The sequence below is a fragment of the Crassostrea angulata genome, chromosome 8 (assembly GCF_025612915.1).
Source record: "Crassostrea angulata isolate pt1a10 chromosome 8, ASM2561291v2, whole genome shotgun sequence".
Lineage (NCBI taxonomy): Eukaryota > Metazoa > Mollusca > Bivalvia > Ostreida > Ostreidae > Magallana > Magallana angulata.
The window spans coordinates 28838112-28860306 of NC_069118.1; the positions used below are offsets into that span (position 1 = coordinate 28838112).

The 22195-nt window shown below is 34.5% G+C and overlaps 2 protein-coding genes across 6 annotated transcripts in view; one reads left to right on the top strand and one right to left on the bottom strand.

Annotated features, from left to right (window-relative positions):
* LOC128158559 (potassium voltage-gated channel protein Shal-like) overlaps positions 1 to 20083 on the top strand; it is a 42101-nt gene extending 22018 nt beyond the window's left edge. The window contains exons 2-5 of one of the 2 annotated variants that reach the window (XM_052821438.1): positions 11485 to 11647; positions 15641 to 15826; positions 16925 to 17089; positions 18244 to 20083. In XM_052821438.1, coding sequence (XP_052677398.1) covers positions 11485 to 11647; positions 15641 to 15826; positions 16925 to 17089; positions 18244 to 18573 — 844 coding nt within the window. In that variant the 3' untranslated portion in view covers positions 18574 to 20083. The remainder of the gene's footprint in view (positions 1 to 11484; positions 11648 to 15640; positions 15827 to 16924; positions 17090 to 18243) is intronic. The other variant, XM_052821439.1, reaches the window with a different exon arrangement.
* An 812-nt stretch (positions 20084 to 20895) lies between these two features.
* LOC128158557 (inter-alpha-trypsin inhibitor heavy chain H3-like) overlaps positions 20896 to 22195 on the bottom strand; it is a 63364-nt gene continuing 62064 nt past the window's right edge. For all 4 annotated transcript variants that reach the window (XM_052821435.1, XM_052821436.1, XM_052821433.1 and 1 more), the window contains exon 13: positions 20896 to 21834. In XM_052821435.1, the coding sequence (XP_052677395.1) occupies positions 21593 to 21834 (242 nt within the window). In that variant the 3' untranslated portion in view covers positions 20896 to 21592. The remainder of the gene's footprint in view (positions 21835 to 22195) is intronic.

The following is a 22195-nucleotide window of genomic DNA, read 5'->3' on the forward strand; positions in this document are numbered from 1 at the left end:
TTTCAGATATAATTTGTCTATTAATAATAGTCTGTCTCAAGTTATTGCTTCCATCATTTTTTGATGATTTTTAATAAAAAATCACATACCTGTGAAAGAAATACAATTGAAATCGATGAAAGGGAATATATCCACGATATCTTCATTGAACAATTATCCCTTTTCACTCATAAAATTTCACAGGAACGAAAACAATTTTCTTACGGAGATTTGTAATGGGAAATGTTTACATCTTTTCTCCATTCGGAATACACTCGTAATACATCGCGCAATTTTTTTAACATTATCATCCGGGCTTATTAATGGCTGATGCAATGCAAAATCTCCGTAGGCTTTCAATTTTTGGATACGATTTGAAACCTGAAACGGTAGAGGGGGCGTTTCAAAACAGATAATCTGAACATTTTTCATATTAGTGGATGAACGTAGTTTGAGCACAAAGGTATTTACTATCATTGAAATATCAAGCAAAAAGTGGTGGTAGCAAAAACTCGGGACATAGTATAGACATAATTTATCATTGAGTAGATAAAAATTTCCGAACATTTGCTATACATACATGTATGTATTTTACCAAAGAGATCTTCTTCTTAGGAGAATAAAACAGTCTACATAATGGCCCATCATCCAGCCCTCTTAATCAAAACTTGAAAGCAAGGTGTAAACAATCTTGTTTTTATTGAATGTATATGAATGTACTGTAGACTGACGTCATAGTTTTTATTTTACCTGTTAAATAGGTTATACAACCACTTATTGGATCACTAGGTTAATCTCTTCAGAGATAAAGGAATAATATGCTTTAATGTGCAATATTTTTTCGAATAAACATCAAAACTGAAGGATTGCTGTAAATTTACCTATTAACCATTAACACCTTGCGATAGTGTGTACGAAAGAAAAACGAAAATATATAATTCAAAACTTGCAATGATAAAGTTATGTAGAATAGACCAAGTACATGTAAAGGTTAGATTAAGAAAAGGTTAAGACAACTGAAGCAGACACGGCATCAGTGTTAATTAAGTCACGTGATGCAACAATTTTTTAGAACAAAACACTTGTACTGAGTATTAAAAGGCATTTATTAAATGAAAAATTAAAGATAAGTGAAATCTTATTTCTGAGAAAAGTGTACTCGATGACAACAAAACCAGATAGCTTTCCATTTTCAGTGCATGATTTTCTAAATTTCCTTTTTGGTTTTATCTAAAAAAAATCAACCTCATTATATTATCTATAACGATAAAACTCTTAATTACCTCGAAAATGACAGATTTAGTGTCAGTTCGCAAAATGAATTGAACATGGATTACGATATCAATCGGATGATGCGCTTGATAATATGTTTTTGCGGAAAAACTACACTTTTCTTTTTTCGGGGCGCTTATGACATTGATCAAAGAGATTTTCCATCTCTGGTCTCCAATCAAGCTGGCGTTACTTCGACGTTGCTACTCCGTGGAGGTCTTTGATATTTATAAAATGTGTTATTACCATGTATAGAAATGCTGATAATCCCCGCAATCAAGGGATAATTATTTGTTTTTGTGGGTCGACACCCATTCTATTCTTCACTGTCTGTCGAGTGTATCATTAAGGCAATCGCTACCCAACTCTCGGCCTCCTATTCCGCTAAATAAAGCTAAATCCGTCATAAATCTATGACACTTCGGATCTGTCCTGTAATGACTATTTATGGCGCCATAGAACATTTACTGACATCGCTAACATTGATAATGACTCTCTCTCTCTCTCTCTCTCTCTCTCTCTCTCTCTCTCTCTCCTAATCAATCAATAGAAAAATCAGGACAAATGACGATTATTACGTGCTTTATGATAACGTTTTGTGTCTTTTCAAACTTGTATTTGCAACTGAAAGTCAGTATATATAACATTTAACCGTTATTGTGTTCAGTACAATCGTGATGACGTCATCACTTATGAAGGAAGCAGCAGTTTGTACATAATATCTAAGTGTAACATACACAAACATACTGCGTCTTTATCTCAATGAGAACCTGAAGTTGCGTCAAAATTATGATATATACAAACGTACTTTCATATGCATGTATAAAATTCTAACAATTTTTCAACTGCGTGTTCTATATACTGCAAGTTCATGCTGTTAGTTGAACATTCCTTGTCATAACCCAATTAATTTTCTTTGTAATATGATGGATTAACTGTCGGTTAATTCACAAATTGTTAAAGAAAGATATGATTAACTGCCTTAGAAGATAGCAGAGATAAAAAAGGTAGATACTGAATTATTAATGCCATGTTAGAATGACACCTGGCATCAAAACAAAAGGTACATCACCATCTCCAATATTCAAATCCATATTTGGCATTGCAAGATAATGTGTAATTGTGCAGATCACGTGAGAGGAAATGAAACATGTGTGTCTACTTTCTGAGCGCATACGATATTGTCATTCCGTATTGATTAACTATAAAAACCCGGGAACAGGTCGCATTACGGTTTATTATTATACACCTATTGTGTTTGTTCGATTATCATCTGGCGTCTGTGTATTAGGTACATTATTATGTCCTCTCCAGCGTGCGAGACAGTCTCATGGGTGCAGAATTAGGGAATTAGACTTGATAGCACCCTTGTTCTTCATGCAAACAAATCCGATTGATATTTCTGCTGAGGCCGATTGCATAATTATGCACGAGATAGAAAACCACCACATGCATTTCACCATAACGAGAGAACTGTATGAGAGTATGACGGTTTCTAGAGTAGCGTCAACAATTCAGTGAAATTTTTGAATGTATATTTTCTTATTACTGATTTTGAAATTTTGAATAAACATGACATTTTTTTCCGAATTTTTAGAACATGTAGAAATTGTAGCATCCAATTACATCTTACAATTTCTGACATAATTACAAAATCTTGGGAAGCTTTATTATGGCAAATAGGTATTTTTTTTCGCTTTATTTATAAGAATGTACATGTAAACATTTGAATTCGTATGCTGATATTTGATCAGTATTTGTTTTTAACAAATGAACGACGTACATGCAGATCTGTGTATAGTGGCGTGACGAATGTAATATTTTGTACACTTGGGTTGTAACTTTAAGTTCTTTAAGTGTATTTTTCTGTCCATCATTATCATGTACTGGAATACTTGGCTCATTACAAATATATTAAAACACATCTTAGGAGCAGACTTCCTTGATGAACGTGGTTAATCTAGATGTTAGGTACACGACATATGCCTCTATACAAAATTGAGTGCAATATTGCGATGGTTTTTTTTTTTTTGTAATGATATTTCACGAACCTCCCCAAAAACATCAAAAGATTTATTGGCTACTCTGTCAAAATAGCCCCCACAATTCTAACTGAAGAAAAACAGAACCTGTATCAAACTTGCCTTTTTCAGATATCTCGAATTCGCAAGAGTCTAAAACTCGTCGGAATATGCGTTCTTATGTGGAATGATGTATGTTTACATATCTCGACATCGCATGAAATTATAAGGTAACGAAAATTAATCAACTAATTAACCAAAATCGGCGAACTCCCTCGATCCGCCATCAATCAGGTCTGAACCTCTTGCTGGTATTTAGCATGCCCCTGGACGTGTCTCCGTTATCGATTTCGCTCCAACGAAACATGCACCCACACTTTGTTTCTCGCTGTTAAGACAATGCGAATGGACAAATTAATCTTTATCATCGTGATTCAATCAAAGACCTGCTTATTTCAGTTTTGAATCCGGTGGGTTGGTATCTCCTATCCTTTATTCTCAAGTTTTTAACGCATGGTACCAGCCAACCTTCGATTCGTTATCTAAAGGTTAATCTTATTTTTAGCACAACGCATCAGACTAGGGGTTTCGTGTACGTTTAAGTGCAAAAAATATTATGATTGTTATTTTTATTTCATATTTTGTATCTTTTTTTTCATAAAGTTGGAGTTTCAAATATAGTAATTGTAGCAAAAATCTTCATCGTCATAAGTATAATTATTAGTACGGATAATTGAATTTGGTGATTTATTTTCTTATCTTCAATATGCTGTTGGGAAATTGAAGGCTTTTCATCCATAATTTTTTTTTCTCTTCTTGAAATATCCATTGTTGCATGATAGTGATCAACGATAAAATATAAAGTTTTCAAAAAAATATATATAGTTTTTATTAGATTAACAAATACGGCAAAAGTTCTAAACCTACGACCTACATATGTATTCTTTTAACAGATTTGATAAGAAAAAAAAAACCCGATTATTGGGTGATAATCCCTCTCAGCCGATATAGCCAGGGGGTCTCGAAAGAAGCGTGGTCGCTATTTGATTCAATAAACCGGGAGATTTTGCAGCCAGTGCTGATTGAGAATTCTAGTGCATCTGCTGAGAAGAATTTTCGATCTTCATTAGATTATACGTGTCTCCTGATCAATGCTAGTATAGAATATAGACCCACAATTTTATTCCGTCCGGCTGATGAAGAGGCATATTGATCTTTCCATGTTTGTCCAGTGTGCGCTCGCAGCGCGCACCTGTTCCGGAGAAGGGGGAGTGCATCGCACGCGCGAAACATCTTGTTTTATGCTGGCCTTTACGACCCGTAAGTCGGGTAACAAGAAACACGTGGGGCATCGTAGGAGGGTGAGGGTGGGGTTATTTTTGGCGATAATAAGGGAGGGTCAACGTCAAGTCAGCCATTAGTCACGTGGTTCATGTTCTGAATTATTTTTATATATGAACTCGAAAAAAAATATCAATATAAATTACAGTTGCCGAGTTGGGCCAGAATAATTAAGTCTCAACAGGTACTGTTGCAGTCAGAATTTGACAAACATCGTACGCCAGTAATTAATTTTGTGTCAGCATGCATGGCTTTAGTGTAAATGTATTAAAAGAAGTTTGGATTCTACATTCTAATTAGCTTCATGAAATACTTGTACAAATGCCGACCACCGATGCTGAGTACATGTACAAGTACCTTAAAGTCAATATCTAAATATCTGTCCTTGAATCGCGTTTTAATTAACCCAGTTTTTTCCCTCTATCCTCTACACGGATATTTCCGGACCTGTTTGTGGTTTTCAGATCCTCCATGTTTTAACTGATTTACCCAATATGTGTATAATTCCAGTTGACGTTGGTAGCCCTCTTTACCCGATCGTCCGGTGGTTTTTAACGAGTTCCAAAGGATAATGTAAACATAGGATACCCGATATTGACTTTTCCCAAAGGTCAGAGTATTTCTCGGAAGGCACCGTTTGATGCCTTTATAAAACCTGGTTAACCCGTCTGAAATTGCCACTGTCTTTCTCTCCACTTTCAGATTGGAAATGCCAGCAGGTGCTCGGGTTTAATGTGGTGTTGGTGCATATTTTAGAGACTCTTCAGTTTACTCTCTTGTTTTTTTTTATTCTCCCGATACCATTAACAGTGTAGAGAAACTCCATTGATTCTCCCCGACTCAATTCAATGGATCGGGATTCGATTCTAGGGAAAGGGAAAGGGATGACTTATCAACAGTTCTAAGCCTCTTTTCCCCTTACTGTCAAGACAAATCTAATAATCTAATATATTCTTATTAAATGTGGAAGTAATAACCGTGTAAAATCGCGAAAATCATTCCTCGCGGATTTTAGATTCTCGCTTTCATTTTTTCAGAGGGTTGTAAAAAACGATATGATTTTATATGTAAGGTTGGTGCTCGCGATTTTGTATCCTCGTGATTTGATACAATCCTGATTGAATCAATAAGGAGTCTACTGTACTTAGTCTAGTCAAGAGCTTGTCAGTACGTCAGAAAAAAAGTTATCGTGCAAACTAAGACCCGATTTCTGTATTGTAGAGAATATTTTAACTTGATGTTAACTGCAAAACCATATGCCTGTCACTTAAATATTTTACATGTACAGTTGCATATTATTTTCACAAATACATTTTTAATTCATCGATATTGTTGAATGAGGTTAAATTACATTATAAAATATGCTATAAAAACCTTGCAATTCAAAGAGCCAACGATTGGGGGAAAATGTAAAATTTATAAGGTAAATCATGCCGTATCTCTTATTTGTATGATGGGGAATAGAGTGAATGAAATATTTATGAAAATGATACAATAGTCACGTACTTATTATTAATTAATAATTAGCGTATGCGATACATGATTGATATGAAAGAATACATTAACCATGCACGTAACATATGCCCTAATTAAGGCATATGACGGAACCTTGACATTTCAACACTGTCTAAGTAATCTCCAACAGATCCATTTCAATGTATCCATGCATCGTGATTTTGTGGTTGTTGCACGAAACATCTGGCCCCCTTGTACATTTGAAAACCAGATAGTTTCCATCGACCGAATACTGCTTGCAATTTGCAGAAACAATAAGGGGGAGGGGGAACGGGGGTGGGGGTGGTTCAATAACATCGTACAATGAACATGGATTTTCTGCTTTGGTCCCAGGTATGTGGATGCTCTATCACCCCTATTCCATGTACCTGTAGTAATTCTCTCACCCCCAGTCCGCATACATACATACGAACAACCTGTAATTTCGGCTGAGACTGTTTACTGTCTGACGTTTGCAAGAGCTTTATTCTATGTATTAACGGGAAACAGACGGATTGCAGGTTTTATTAAGTGGTTTGTGATGAGAATGAGCCTTCTAACGAGTCAGCGATATGTCGGTGGCATATTTTGTTAATAGCGGCTGGTATTTCACCATATGGCTTCTATTTTATGCACGTGCGAAAGAGCTAACCGTAAAATTATACTTGTCCTGGCGTTTCAGCTCAATGCATTCTGTATACCAGTATACTTTTTTTAATTTACCAAAAGTTGTATGATGAAGATATGAATGAATTATTTACATTCAACGTTTCCGAATTTAAAAATAGTATGTGCTGCATGCAAAGTATCTTATTGTTATCTGGGATGCCTCGTAAGATTAAGATTTTAAGTTTTAAGGGAGCTTACTACATCAAGGCTTATACTTGATATGACACAACGTCACAATCAAGATGGCGATTTAAATGTTATATCGATTAATTTGTTCGAATATCATTATAGCTCAATGGTTAAAGTATCGGGCTTGCGAACTGTATATTCTGGGTTCAAGTCCGCCTGAAGCTTTTGTTCATATTCACTACATCAAATTTTGGATAATCCCATTTCCCCGAACATTACTTACTAGTACTTTTCGCCAAGATGACTTACAAACTTCTTTTGCATCATGCTTTCTTTCATAACCAATCGTTTTCTGCTGATTTGAGCAACTATTTCAGAGTGTAGTTAACCGCCTTAAATACAGCTGACACCATGTAGCTAAACAATACCAAAGTTTTATAAGATTTTGATTGATTAAACAACAAATGAAAAAATAATCGTAATATATTTTTCTAAAAAAGTCATCAACCATAAATATCTTTGACATCAATAAGAACGATAAGAAAATATAATGCGCATTAATTGTTTTCATCTTAACTACATGGTATTGTGTTTTCCCCGACTCTGCAATTTTACGATCCAACAGTGGTGTGTATTGTAGTTAATTCTATAGAACGGTTTTTCTTTGCACCGAGCGCTAGTTGCCCTCAATTTGACATCTCATTAGAACTCATTATAAAGAAAAGAACGAGTTTTTCAGCGGGCTGCTAATCATGTACAATCAAGATGTTCGGAAACCCGCGCGTGCACGGGCTTAGTTGGGGAGGATAAAGGGTTCTGTCCATACATAATAGTTGGAGGCAAAGAAATTCGAACCTTTTCTCGATTGCAACAGTTTAATACAATTACTTGTCTACCAGAGTCTCCTCGGAGTATTTGACAATTATCGCGATCGAATTACTCGCTGGAACGTTACAAATATAGAATTTTGTCGCTTTTTGGCATCTCATAAGATTTTTGTTAAGTTCGTTCTGTTGGGGTTTTTCGTGATATAAGGGGCCTCAGGGGCCACTTATGTTTTTGTATGGTATGGTAGTTTTGACGTCATTAAGGGACTATTATGGACGCTGAGTCAATATTAGGAGAGTTATGCAAAATTGTTTAGCATTGACCCAATACAAATACGGTGTAAATTGTATGGGTGTTTTAATTGGCCCCAACACCATATGTCGATTTGATTGTCAATAAAGAGATTTTGATTGTGTAGACCTATTTTGTCCTCCAAAATATCTTGAGGTCTTTGTTAGAGTATTGTTTTCATTTATAAACAAGAACCAATGAGGTATAATATGGGTCAGTAGGATTTCAAACCTATCGAACAATCCATTAATATTGCAAAAAGTACCAGCGATTCAGATTAGTGCAGCGCAATAAATACTAGCATTGTTTTTTAATAATTCTACATGTAATTTGTTAAAAAAAAATTAACTCTAGCACAAATATCGCATATGTACGGATGCAAAAAAATCCACATTGTGCAGAAACTAGATTATACACTCAAGTAAATTACTCTGGTATATTTTCATTGATGAAAGGAATACAAGCACTAGAGGAAATTATTGGCCATTGTTCAATCCATTTTTCTTTGTATTTCACAGAAATAATCTTGGTATCTTTTTTTCATCCTTGAGTTTGATTAAATCATAGGTTTGCTGGAAGCATCTTTCGAAATGAAGACTCAGTTTTATAATCGTGTTCGAATTGCTCATTGCTTTGTAACCCTATCTGTACCGCCAGAAGTTTGCAAACAATTACGATCAAAGAAGATATTGCGTAATTATCAATTCCGAATATAACATCTGCCATCGAAACATACATGCAACATACACTTCCGCAATCTTCCCAGAAGTGTTTCTTTTTGACATCTCAAGACTTTGTTCTGAAATGGTTTTGCAATTGTGTCGTCAATTTCAACAAAAAATCTTGCCTGTTCAACTTCGTATCAATATCTTTTTCTGTAGTTGACATTATTGTAATGCGTCTTCGACCTGCCCTATAACTGTTATATTCAGATCTTTGTGAATTACATGTGGGGTGTAAAGGTCAATTTTTTTTTTCAGATTGAAATGTGTATAATATATTACATCAGGACCACATGTACGCGATAGTGCTTCTAGTGGCATTTGACCCTGGTATATATCACGTGCATGAGTCTTGAATAATGACATTGAAAGACAAAACCAATCTAAATGAACTTCCCTTTTTATCGTGTACATTCGTGCACCGAAGTTAATGTCAGAGTGAAATAAAGCCTAAAGTTTTCTTCGTTGCCCATTTTTTTTATATTGATGAGGCCTCAAAAACATATTGTGTATAGGGTAATCTGACCTAACCTACAAAAAATGCCCCGATACAACGTGTACCATTTTTAGATGTCTGTTTTTATCCTATTGTAATTTTCATTTCGTATTATTCCCTTTAAAAACCCCGTTTTTAAATATGACACAACAACATTCTTAGAAATTTTATATTTGTGTCCTCATGCGAAAAAAAAATATTATGAAATAAAAAAAAGAATCCTCACCTACCTAACCTAAATTTTTCACCAGTGTTACCCTAAACACACAATTTTTTTCTTAGGCCTGACTAGGATGATGAAATCCTGCGGCTTCAGTATGAAGGTACATGTATGAGTAATTACATGTAATTGAGTCAGCTTAAAGTAATTGCATTATCGTTGGATTTCAAAATAAAAGAGTGATCCAATATGCACATTCTTGTCAAAACTTGCAGCGTGTTGGACTAAATTCGTGACTAATGGTTGTTGCTTTCCACCTCCCAGTCTCATATATCTCTTTATTGGAGGCATTGATTTTCCCTCCCGATGATACATTATTTTAATTATTATATGTTCTAAAAGCACCCCCGAGTAGTTGTTACTACCATTAACTATTTGAAATATACATGATGGAGTGGTTATTTTGGCAATCTTAATTTCTAGAGTACTTTTGGTCACGTGGTTTTGGGATAGTTGTACATGTAATTTGGGAATAGAATACGTAAATGTGTAGCAACCGGGAAAATTATTTATAGCTTTCGTTTTTTTTTAGCTCACCAAGTTATATTGATTGTTATCATGAGATATAGAATCAAAAATGATCAATAAATTATGATTTTTTCTGATTTGTTCGATCAAATTAAAATTTCATACATTCTCAGAAATTATGAATATTGATCTTAAACCCTATGTGGATTGTTATGCAGAAAAATTAGAAATCCTTGTGTAATGATAATAAAATGGACACATGTCAAGTTTGAAATAAACCGGAAAAAGGATCTAATGAAATAGTTTTTTTTTAAACTTCAATCAAAAGAAAAAGATTCGAATAGTAACCAATAATATCTACTATACTCTCGACGCAACATGTGATCTTTGAGCCTTATAAAAAATATTTAAAAAATGAAAAAATATCGATTATTTTGTATAACTGAATCAAAATGATGTGAGAAGAGCCATTTTTTATTGGAACAAGAAAAATGTCCAATTCTTAGCGTTCACGTAATGATCACTTGTTATGATAATGTACCTGTAATATTAAATAAGCAATAAAAACGGCAGATAAAACAAAACATATAGTTGCAGACATGTCATTGGATGACATCTGTCCATCTGAACTTTGTCTTCGATCGATCCCCGGCAGCCGCTAAGTAGCGCTGCTGTTCTAACCTGCTATCTGGCGATGTCGATACACCTGAATGGTATAAATATCTGTCTATGTCGGTGACACGTTTGTTTAGATGATTGTGTCAATTAAAAATGATTAATGCCCTAAAGAAAAGTCTCGTTAATCTAGCTAGCGTATTTAATATTAAGGCAGATAATTTTGTTTTGTCAAATTGGGGTTTGCAATATGATTGATTTCGTTTTTTGTAAGAAAATTTGACAAAACGAAAAATGTATGTTGTTAATCAAATAAAGTGAATAATCTCATATTTGATATATATTTATTTGTTTACATTTGACATGAAAATTGCTGGTTGTTTAGACATTAAATACAAGCATTTGGAAAACTAAAATACGATATAATAGTGAAAAGCTTGGTTTTGAGCTCGGATCGACTTTGTCTGCTGTTAAGTGATAGGAGGGATGAATTGATTGTATTGTACAAAGCAATGCATATTCTACGAAGCATGTCTTCATGATAAAAAGAAAAAGTCATAAAAACTCCACAAATTTTTATAGTTGTTTAAGAGTAAGGTTGATTATCTATATGAATCAATATACTGTACTTGTGTGTTTTTTCCCAATCAAACCAACATATTTTCGAACTATCGGCGTATATCTTCTAAAATCTAGTAAATCTATCTATCCATCACCGTCTCTACTCTATTGTCAGTAATGACGAGAGTCGGTATATCAAAACATTGCAACCCAAACCATTTGCAAAAGTGCATTTTCTTCCCCAAATTGCAATAATTGAAGCAGGTCTCTAGCGAATTGCCAGTACTTTGATAATGCTGTTATTTTGTTCCGAAAACAAACTGCTGCATATTTTCTTTCATGATAAGAGTACACTATTTGGTTTCGTATTTTTTTCAGTTATGGTGATATGGTGCCAAAGACGATTGCCGGAAAAATAGTTGGCGGCTTGTGTTCCTTGAGCGGAGTTTTAGTCATCGCACTTCCTGTTCCTGTTATTGTGTCCAACTTCAGTAGAATTTATCATCAAAACCAAAGAGCTGATAAACGAAAAGCACAAAAGGTAATATGTAAGGAAGGCTAAATAAAGATGAATTCACAAGCAAAATAATTAATTAATAAATATGAATCTGCCTTGAATTACAAACTTGTATCAAGGCGCATGATACATGTACAGTCACAGGGGATCGCTTGTCGGATTATGCAGATCTTTATTGTTTGTTTCCAAAGACAAAAGTGATAAATTGGTAATTTTACACGTATTTTTGTGTATTGCAATAAAAACATCCGCTAAACCCCCCTCCTCTTTCAATCATGTTAACCACGTCTTTCTGTGTACATTTAATAAAGCAAAGGGATGACACTCGCCATCTTAAATTGAGGTTCTCGGTTCATGCTATCTTTTTAACAACTTTTCCTATTTGTCCAACGATTTCTGACGTTATCTAGGTTGAATAATGAATTATCCCTAGAAACCTTTGACCATATCTGGTGTAACGCATACTAAACGCATTGTGTCGAGATGCTTATCGAAAGCAACAGTAGGTGATGCAAACTCTTCTTTAAATCACTGTGGATATCCGGAAACATACGATAATTCAAGAGAGTTTTTGGCATTCTCTAGATTTATCATATGCTTTCGGAACATCTCAGTGGTTAAATGGAGAATTCGTGTCACTCGTCGACTTTGATTTTGTCGAGTATCTTGTTGGTTTACGCGCTAAATAAAAAGGCTAAATGCATGTACATGTATCTGACAAACGGAAACTAAGGAATTTTTGTTTTTAAAAATCCAGAGAATGATATATTGAGACCTTAAATATATACTGCACAAAATACTACAGTTATGTGATGAAAGCGGCACGCCATATCTTTGGTAGTGTGAATCTCATTGCGGAGAAAGTGTGTATCAAAGCACAAAAAAATCCCATCGGCAAGATGTTTTCTCTATCCCATTATTGATCAAAGCAGCACTTATTCTTCCCACGAGTCTGCTTAAAATACCAAGTCACAGTTCATTAAAATAATTAGCTTAATAAGCGAATATTGAAGCATAGAAGAAAATCCAGCCAATAATTTTCTTGGATTTTTAAAATGAGACTCCCTGTTAAATTAAGACGAAAATGTTAACGTTCATTAATTATCTTTAAAAGCATTTTTTCTAAAGGTTTGGATTTGGTGAGAATATTATGAAAATGTCAGAAGGAATTATAAATGTAGTCTCTATTTCATAATTTCCTGTCGTGTTTTATTGGACGATGAGAATGGAGATTTATGTAAACTTCAAGGTTTGCATTATGCAACCTCCCTCCCCCTCCCAATAGAAGAAGGGAATACGTTTTGAATTGAACGATTACAACTCTGATGGACTATTCTCGCCTGCCGAATTTTAACAGCCTTTGATAATTAAATCATATTTCGTTAGAGACCCTCCCTTGGCTTTCAACCATAAAAAAAATGCAAAGAAGAATAACACACACAGTCATATTTTTTACCTTAAAAAGTCATTAGTGCGGACCTACATGTAAATGTAGAAATTTCCAAATATTAACAGCTTTCCAATAAAGCAGTGGCGTGATGGAATTTGTAAAGTGGGGCGGTTGGTGGCAGTGGCGTCGAAAGCAAATTGAAAGTGGGGGGGGGGGGGGGGGGGGGGCTAGAGGCTAGACTAATCCTCAGAAATTTTGACAAGCAAAAAAAAAGGGGGGGGGGGGGTTTACCTATTGTTTCAAACAAAATTCTTACCTACCAACAAATTTCCCTTCCCCCCAAATCATGAAATTCCTAATCCGGGGGGGGGGGGGGGGGGGGTAAATGGGAGAAAAAGATAGCGCAAATGCCCACTTGGTTTAGTCGTAAAATACAATTTGAATTTTTTTTTTCCAACTGAATATATTTGATAATGTTATAATAGAAGTTTACAAAAGCACAATTTCTAACGATATTCAGTTTTGAATATTTTGATAAACAATAAGAAAAAAAAAAGAAATTCTAAAGTATCGAACCCACAACCTTAAAGCCCCGACTCTATACTTTTTCCTATTGTCTGGTGCTCTAACCACTGAACCATTTCAGTCACAACATTCATTGTTAAATGCTAGATCCGACTTCAACCACGAATTTACGGACTTGTATTATTTTTCTAAAACGTTCAAATGTGGCGGTACAAAATGACAATTTTAAAGTATAGTGGGTCATCTCTCCACGTTTTTGTTGATTGAAATCGGTTTTATTTCCTTTAAACCTTATATAGACTATGAAAATAATATGGAGCTCAGACCAACTCTATAAAAGAAAAGGCATTGAAGTTCTAAAAATGACACTATTTGGATGTTTTGACACACATACTCCAGTTTAAATCAATATATTTCAAATATTTAACATATTTAAGGGTTATAGATCAATGTTATGGTAAATATACATTGTTTTCAATAATTAAGAAAGAAATTATGAGATTGTTGTCATTTTAATTTTATCATATCTTATTTATCCTCATATAGGCAGTTTACACGCCTTATTCGCCCATCTTCTTTAGGAACAATTATATTTGCTGCGAGAAAAAGTGGGGGTCTGAACCCTCTATGATGCTATGTGCCTAATGGTTAGGTCTAACTTTGCCCCCGGTTCCGACGCCTATGGTTGGGGTTTTTATAGAATAGATGGTTCCCACATGTAATTAGTAAAAACAATACGTTGACAACCACTCAGTATATTGGTTCACAATACAACATGACAATACGCTTGTGAAGAACCCGAGAAAGAATAATTGCAGATGTGATTTTATTTCAAAATTGAATACCAGCACGATCTTGTTTCAAGATAAATGCATTTAATACCCCCTCCATCTTTGTTTTTTTCCTGGTCTTTTAATGATTGCACCACTTTATATATATAAATATTAATATTTTGGGTCTAATTGGATTAAAATTTACAAATACTATAAAGTACAGAAAAACGGCTCTGCGTCAGCTCTTTCACATGTGTGATTTGAGGAATATAAATTAAAACAAGGCGAAACCATCACTTCCGGCTGAATACAGTATAATTTATATTTTTATATAATTATTTTTATACTTGTATGTAACAGATGATTAATAAAGATTCCACTGTACAGTCCACCTTCCTGCTACTATGACAAAGATTTTGAATCTTTCAGGTTGCATATAAGACCTTTGCAACCATATACTATTAGACACATATACATTTGTATATTCATGCTTTTCATAGAAATCAAGTTTCAGGTTAAGGTCCGAGACTACTTTTTTGTTCTATTTGGGCAATTATCTTACCAATCTTTTTTTGCCCCGAATTCAATCGTAACTTCTCGGACCTTTCCGACAGAGCTCGGGAAGTTGTTTTTCTGTTTGTCGGAAAGGCCTAATGAGAAACACAATTCATAAATGTGTATATGTATAATTTTCCGAATTTTGAATGCCAAAATTTGTGACTTTTTTTTTTAACAAATGCAACTATCATTATTAATCTTGGTTATGTGCCTGTACAAAAATTGTGGCATTTCCTTGAATTGATCGATTAAAACCGTTGCATGCAAAGAAGTTGTCAAACGATTTTAAGTCGTAAATTGTTAGAAATGGGATATGCTATTAACATCGACCAAAAAAAACCATACCAGTGCTTTTCAGAACATGATGATATACAAAATAGATCACATATCATTACATTATTGTTTACCAGTATTACATAATCTGTTTTAAAGTTGTTCGCATTTGTGAAAGTTAGCTTGTACATGTTGTTATACGAATGAGGGAATGTATACACAAGAATACTTTTTGGAACGTAAAATATATCCAATCATCATTTATGGACGTGTACTTTTTTCACCTTTGTCAGTTTTCAATATTTCTTCAAAGGGTTCAGGGAAAAATTAGAAAAAGACTTATATGTCAAATTCCTGTTGCACTTATTAAAGAAATTATTAAACACTGCATAAAATTTTAATGTATTGTGCTTTACTACACGTATTTTCGGAATAACTAATAATAATTATCAATTAACTTATTTATGATATATGCATGTACTATTTTTTGTTTAACAGAAAGCGAGAATCGCCCGTATTCGAATGGCCAAAAACGCCAGTGGTGCCGCCTTCATCAGCAGCAAGAAGCGAGCAGAGGAGGCCATGCGAGCCCGCGAGAGCGGACTAGAAGTAGAGGACCTGAAAAATCAAGACACACTGGAGATGCAGCATCACCATTTACTCAGCTGCCTGGAGAAAACCACAGTACGTTCTTATATCAATTGTAAGAGAGGAAAGTGTAACTATCCTCTCTAATTAAGCTTACGTCACTACGTGTTTTAACCCATTACGTCATTTGTATATAATTGTATCTATATAGATCAGCTTGTAGTGTCATTATCATAATCAATATTATTCGAATGGATTATGTTTTAATTCACGTTTTCTCAGTATATTTAATGAAATTAAGGCTTTCTGAAGTTTAAGTTTTTAAATTTTAACGTCCTTTTTGCAAGATAGTATAGTGCTTATTCCCTCCCCTTGTTTTGCAAAGAACTCTTCCATTAGTGCTATTACAGTAGTATAAAGAACCTATCACAACGTTCAAATTCTTACAATCTGAAAAAAAAGAGAATTAAGCAAGAAAACTAATTAGATTGTATTTCCCATTCTAATCAGTGAAGATTGCTTATCACATTTAACAAATAACACGCTAAGAATCCTGCTTTCAAAATTTCGATATAATTGAAACAACAAAGGGTAACTGAAAAAACTGCACCGAATGAATTTTAGGGGCAATGCCTCTAGAGTAATTGAATTTACCAACTCTTGGATATTTGAATGTTTGCCGTGGTTTGCATGTTAGCATTTAACAGCCATTTTGCATAGAACTGAATGAAATCTGACGTGCAACAACTGTATCTGTCTGGCTTTTGCTTGGTCTTATTTAACAGTTTACCCCTCTAGATTTTTTTTAATTGAACCCTTTTTGTTAACTTAATAGTATTTATGTATGGCAAAACTATTCGTCGTCTTCGATCAATCTGTTACTTGATGTCTTTTGCAATTGTGAGTAAAAACAAGAAACCCAAACCTTATAATTTTTCAAAAGTACTAATGACGGCATAATGGAAATGATGAAAAAAAAAAGTCTAAGCTTAAAGTGGCATATTACTAATTCTAAAAGTCGTTATGTGCTACTAATAGATAGGTAGTTCGGTCATTAGTGACAAACATATATAATCTGTGATCTCCCTAAACAATAAATTAAAAGCACTCCCCTCTTCTCTCCTTACCCCAAATCCACCCCCCAAAAAGGTTAAATCTAAAATTTGAGAGGTTGAATAAGGCGTGGTTTTGCAGGACCGAGAATTCGTGGAATTGGATATGGCGTATAATGGGGCTCCTAACAAACCCTCTGAGACACCCCCTCCCTCTCCGGACCCCTCGCTGACGTCACTAGACCGGCGGAAAGGCACTGGGTGCTGCGGTCGTAGGTTTTCTCCACATCGAAGATTTCTCGTAAAGGTAAGCGAAAGACCTAAAGGGAATCCGAAGTGGCTGAGGGACGAACAGCCATGTTGTAGCAACCACAAGTGACCCGAAAACCACTATTTATGGACGCGTTGCATAAGCTCTGCACCTGTTATCAATCAAGCAAACCAAAATAGACATATAAATAAATAATCACGTATATTGCTTTTAATTCTCTCGGGAGCATTAATATTTCCGAGTTCAATGTTGACCTCAAAATGGCGCATGTGCTATGAATGAATACATTTGGAGGTAAAACATTTCTTTGCCAGATCGGCATGGTACTGTTCTAAAAGGCACCACATATCGATATACCAATGTAAACTCTTGCACAAAACTGCACACTTTGTTTATTCTTTCTAAAATAGTGGTTTGTGAGTCTTTAGCGGTTGCTACAAACCCAATACCACACCCCTATTCTTACCTGATGTTGTGAGACACACTGAGAATTTTTTATTTCAATCCAACACTTCCCTGACTAATGATTTTTTTTAAACCCATTTTGGAATGTTACATGTATCTAAATCAAAGTATAGCTAATGGTGCAGGTATTTGCCAGAATATAATAAAATGTTATCTTCAATATTTTCACATTCATAGACCTTCATTATATGATAAAAAATAACTCATGATGCATATATATGGTGACAATTTGTTCATAACATTTCATTTTGACAGAAATCATGTATGCTATTTTGAAGAAGAAAAAAAAATGATTCTGTGTAGTGCCTAAATAAGAGTCCAAACAGTATATTATGCCTCTAAGCTGTATGCATCCACTGTTAAGGGGTTTGGGAGTTTTTGTGTATAATAAATAAAAGATCGTTTGATATCTTTTGGTGTTGTAGAGAAGGGTGTATAGTATGCTTATGTATCACTAACAAGGCTTGGCTTCTAACGCTTTAAGCTGTTGTGTTCAATTTGTAATTATATAGTCTAACATAATTATGTTTGGCTATTGAAATGTATATGTGAAAGTCGTTTTTGTGTGTTGCGTTCGTTTTTCATAAGAGAATATTATGAAGAGGAACTTGTTGGAGGACATATCCATCATCTCTTCTCTAAAGGGATTTTTTGAAAACTGTAAATATATGATATGAATTTTTAAAAAAAGTTATTAAGGATTTATTTTTTCATTTTCCTTGCAGCGAAGAAACACTGATTCTGATCAAGATGACCTGAACGATATTCAAATTCGACTTCCAACCATCAACCGATCCTCCAGATCGAATCTGAACGCCGTCAGCGGCGGCGGCGGCGGCGGCGGGGGCGGGGCGACAACTCCAAACAGTAAATCCAATAATCTGACTGTTACTACAGCCATTGTTACACCACCAACGCCGAGCACAACTCCAGAGACCGAATCACTCCTGGCGCAAACTGATCAGTCACCGCCGCCGTATCCACAGACTTCTTCTACTCAGACACCGTACACTTCACAAAACCCAGGAGATGTGGTTAAAATATCCTCATTGTGATAATTAATCGTGTGTTAGCTAAAATCTTCACGTCTCACAATGCTACTATGATATATTTAAAATGCAACTCTAGACAATTGGACATCGCAAAACATTTGCACCGAATCGGCATTGATGATCATGATGATTTATGACGGAAAATTATTGGATAACTATACCTCAGTGTTAAAGAATGAACAGTGAAGGTGTCAATGAAGGAGCTTCAATCAAAATCTTTATGCGATGACGAAAAATAAGTAAAACGGATAAAAAAAATCAAACACGAAGAGGCGTGAAGTATTTGCTACGAAATCTGCCCAAATAATTCCATTTTATTCATTTTTCAATGGATACTGCACTGACCACAGATATTGCGGAATGTTATTTATAGTGTGATTTCTTTCACCAGTTTACCACGTGATTCTCTTTTCCCGCGGAGAAAATACATGGGATATGACAAACTTATCACGTGATACTTTCCAGAGCGATGAATGGTTGATTTTTTTTTAAATTATGTCTATAGAAAATATTGCTCACGTATAGTGTTAAGTATGTAGGTGTGTAGAATTTGCAATTTTGTATTTGCATCAGATCTCACATCATTTTTTGCAACACATCCGTATTCATGCAAAGTGCGATAACCCCTGAATCATTTCAGCATTTCAAAAAAAAATTATGTCTATCCTACTATGCATAGTAGACTTAGAGGATTGTAGGAAAGGAAAATAAACCAAAGAATAAGGAAAAAAAATCTTTTTCAGAACAAGTTACATACATCAGGATATACAGACGTTTTGATTAATTTACATAAGAATAAAATTGTTTGGTGAAGAAAATCTTTTTTCGTAAGTATATTTAAAGGCAAAAATCAACACTTAATTATACAATCATGTTACATCATTGCTCAGTGTATTAATTGTGGTGTTCATTATCTCGTAAACTTTGCCTAGCGAAAGTTCTAAGTTAAAAGAAAATGAAACAAGAATAGCCTTGAATTTCACGATATCACTTTGTTAGTAAAAAAAAAAAGAATAACATTCTACACTCTACGAACCATTTAAAAAACCACTCATTGACGTATATCGTTATTCATTTGTATATAGACCTCAAATGCGATATCACACTTTGATATCCACCTTTAGTACCAAAAGAGAATTCATTTTGAAATGTTCGTAAGAATGGGATGTATTTATTTACCATATGCGAAAACTGAATGTTGACTTATTCCCGCAGACAGGGCTTTTTTCGACCCTTTATGTTTGCCCAATCACGGTTATAAAAGATTTCGTCTCCTTTTAAATTACATGTAGCTCTTGCGCAGTTGTGGCTGTAGAGAATAGCCCTTTTTTTAAATGCCCCGTTTAAAATTTCCCACACTGTCAATTAGGCTGAATTGGGCAAAAATAAAAAAAAGGGCGAAAATATTAAGAATTGTTTACCCTATATAGTTAACCCATATTTTCAGGTTTTTAATCTTTTACTTCATTTAGTGTCTCATCCATCCAAATCCTCTTTTTTTTTTTTTTTTTTTTTTTACAAAATTAAGCATATACACCAAGCTAGCCTATTTCTATATTATTTACAATTTGAAGCGACGATTCTAAATTCGTACAGCTTAGATAATCATTAAGGGCGAAAAGCGGCACTTATGTATAAAGGTATTTTTTTTTTTGGTTTCAACTCGCAAGTCAAATGAAAATATATAATCTCTTACAAAGCATGAAGTTTTTTAGAACTATGTGATCGATCGCATCGAGTGCTTTTAGATCTGTTTAACCAAAAAAATGATATAGATGTCTCACAAAATGTATTCTTCCGCCGCATGTTTACAGCGCGGATTATTTGAATTGTAAATGTCATTCATGGTATGTTTTTTTTTTCTCAAACGAATTTCTTCATTGTTTCCATTAATATATATGTAATTTTTTCCCCACTTAGTAAGATCAACTTTGTCGGATACTTTAGTAATACCTTAAACACACATTACTTTGTGCAACTCATTTTTTTTTTCAAAATCATCATTTCTGTACAAAATTGAAAAAAACCATTTACCGCGGATGTATTAATCCGCGTTTTGTTTTGAATGCGGACTATTTGATCCTTGTGTGTGACCGAATGAAAGTGAAAAGTCCATCGTGAAGTTTTGTTTCTCTCATTTCGAGGAGCTGCTTCGTATGAACACTTTGGTGTTGAGTGATTCTACTTCGTTATACTCTGCTTTGAAGGACAAGGTCGTGACCTACCTTTGACCCGTGTGTGAAATGATCCGTAACTCGGGGTTATAGAGTAGGTTTAGCACGGGTTTACCCGTTGTTACTGTTTTATTACTACAATAAATTCCCATTACAATATCTTAAGACAAACGTCTTGTTTTTTATTGACTAAGAATTTATCTGGGCTATGATTTCATAATTGATTTATACGAGTATTGTATAAACAATGCACATGTACCTAAGTCCTGTAAGTTTAAGAGCAAATGTATTATACAAAGGATAGCAAGCAAAGAATGAATCTCTCTCTCTCTCTCTCTCTCTCTCTCTCTCTCTCTCTCTCTCTCTCTCTGGTAGGTCACTTGATCTAAGAACGTGTATTTATGATTAAGGGGGCTGGGGGGTGGCTGCCATTTTTGACAATATTGATCTCCTTTAAAAGAAGAGCTCCATATAAAAATAATAGAAAATGATAAAATTTATATCAAAATATATGAAATTTTTCTTTATCAAATAGTAGTTGATAGCTTCAGAAATCGCATATAAAATTTTCAAATAAATCTGATGGTTTTATATTACATTATATTTCGACCCCCCAGCCTCCTTAAATATACATTTCAAATTCAATCACTTTAATGTGATATATACATGAACTGTATGAAGCACAAATAGAGACTGGCATTGTTCAGTCTTTCACTTTCTATCTCGGCATGTACAAATACATGTAGTTCAAAACGAGGATGATACATGTTCTTAATATTGAAATATTAGGAACAGAAACAGAGAGAACAGTTAGGTTCACAAAAGAATCGGCATTTTAATACATGTCTCTACATTTCCATGATGTCATCCACGAAAAAGTGTTGGACACTTTTGGCAGTTTTGGTTATGCCATTGTGAGCATTCCAGCACAGTTCCAGATTCCCTGTGACTTCATCTGGCTTTTCTTTGAGATAAGAACGAACGTGCTTGGTTGGCATCCCGGCCTCTTCGATGAGAATATCTCCGACGATCTGATTTTTCCTGTTTGTCCCCCTTTGGTGGACGGTAACATGTCGATGTAAAAACTGACCTGGTAAAAAAAATCCACTTATTTAAATATTGGCATGTTTTTTGCTTCTCTAGGAATTCGTGATTTTTATTTACAAGGACTTGGAAAGTTTATATAGCCGCACATTAAGCATGTTCTTATTCAATTGTTACAAGATGATAACAAACACATATTTAGGTTATAAGTTGCTCATATAAACACTGTAGTTATTTTTAAACTCTTAATCTCTCTTTAAACACCATACTAGTAAACAGTAACATTTAGAAATAGTACGAATTTTTATCGCCGAAATTTGTGTAAGGATCCCCATATACTACATGTATATATAATGATAGATTGCACTCCAACATGTCCAAAAATCTCTAACTTTGCACTCCAGTAT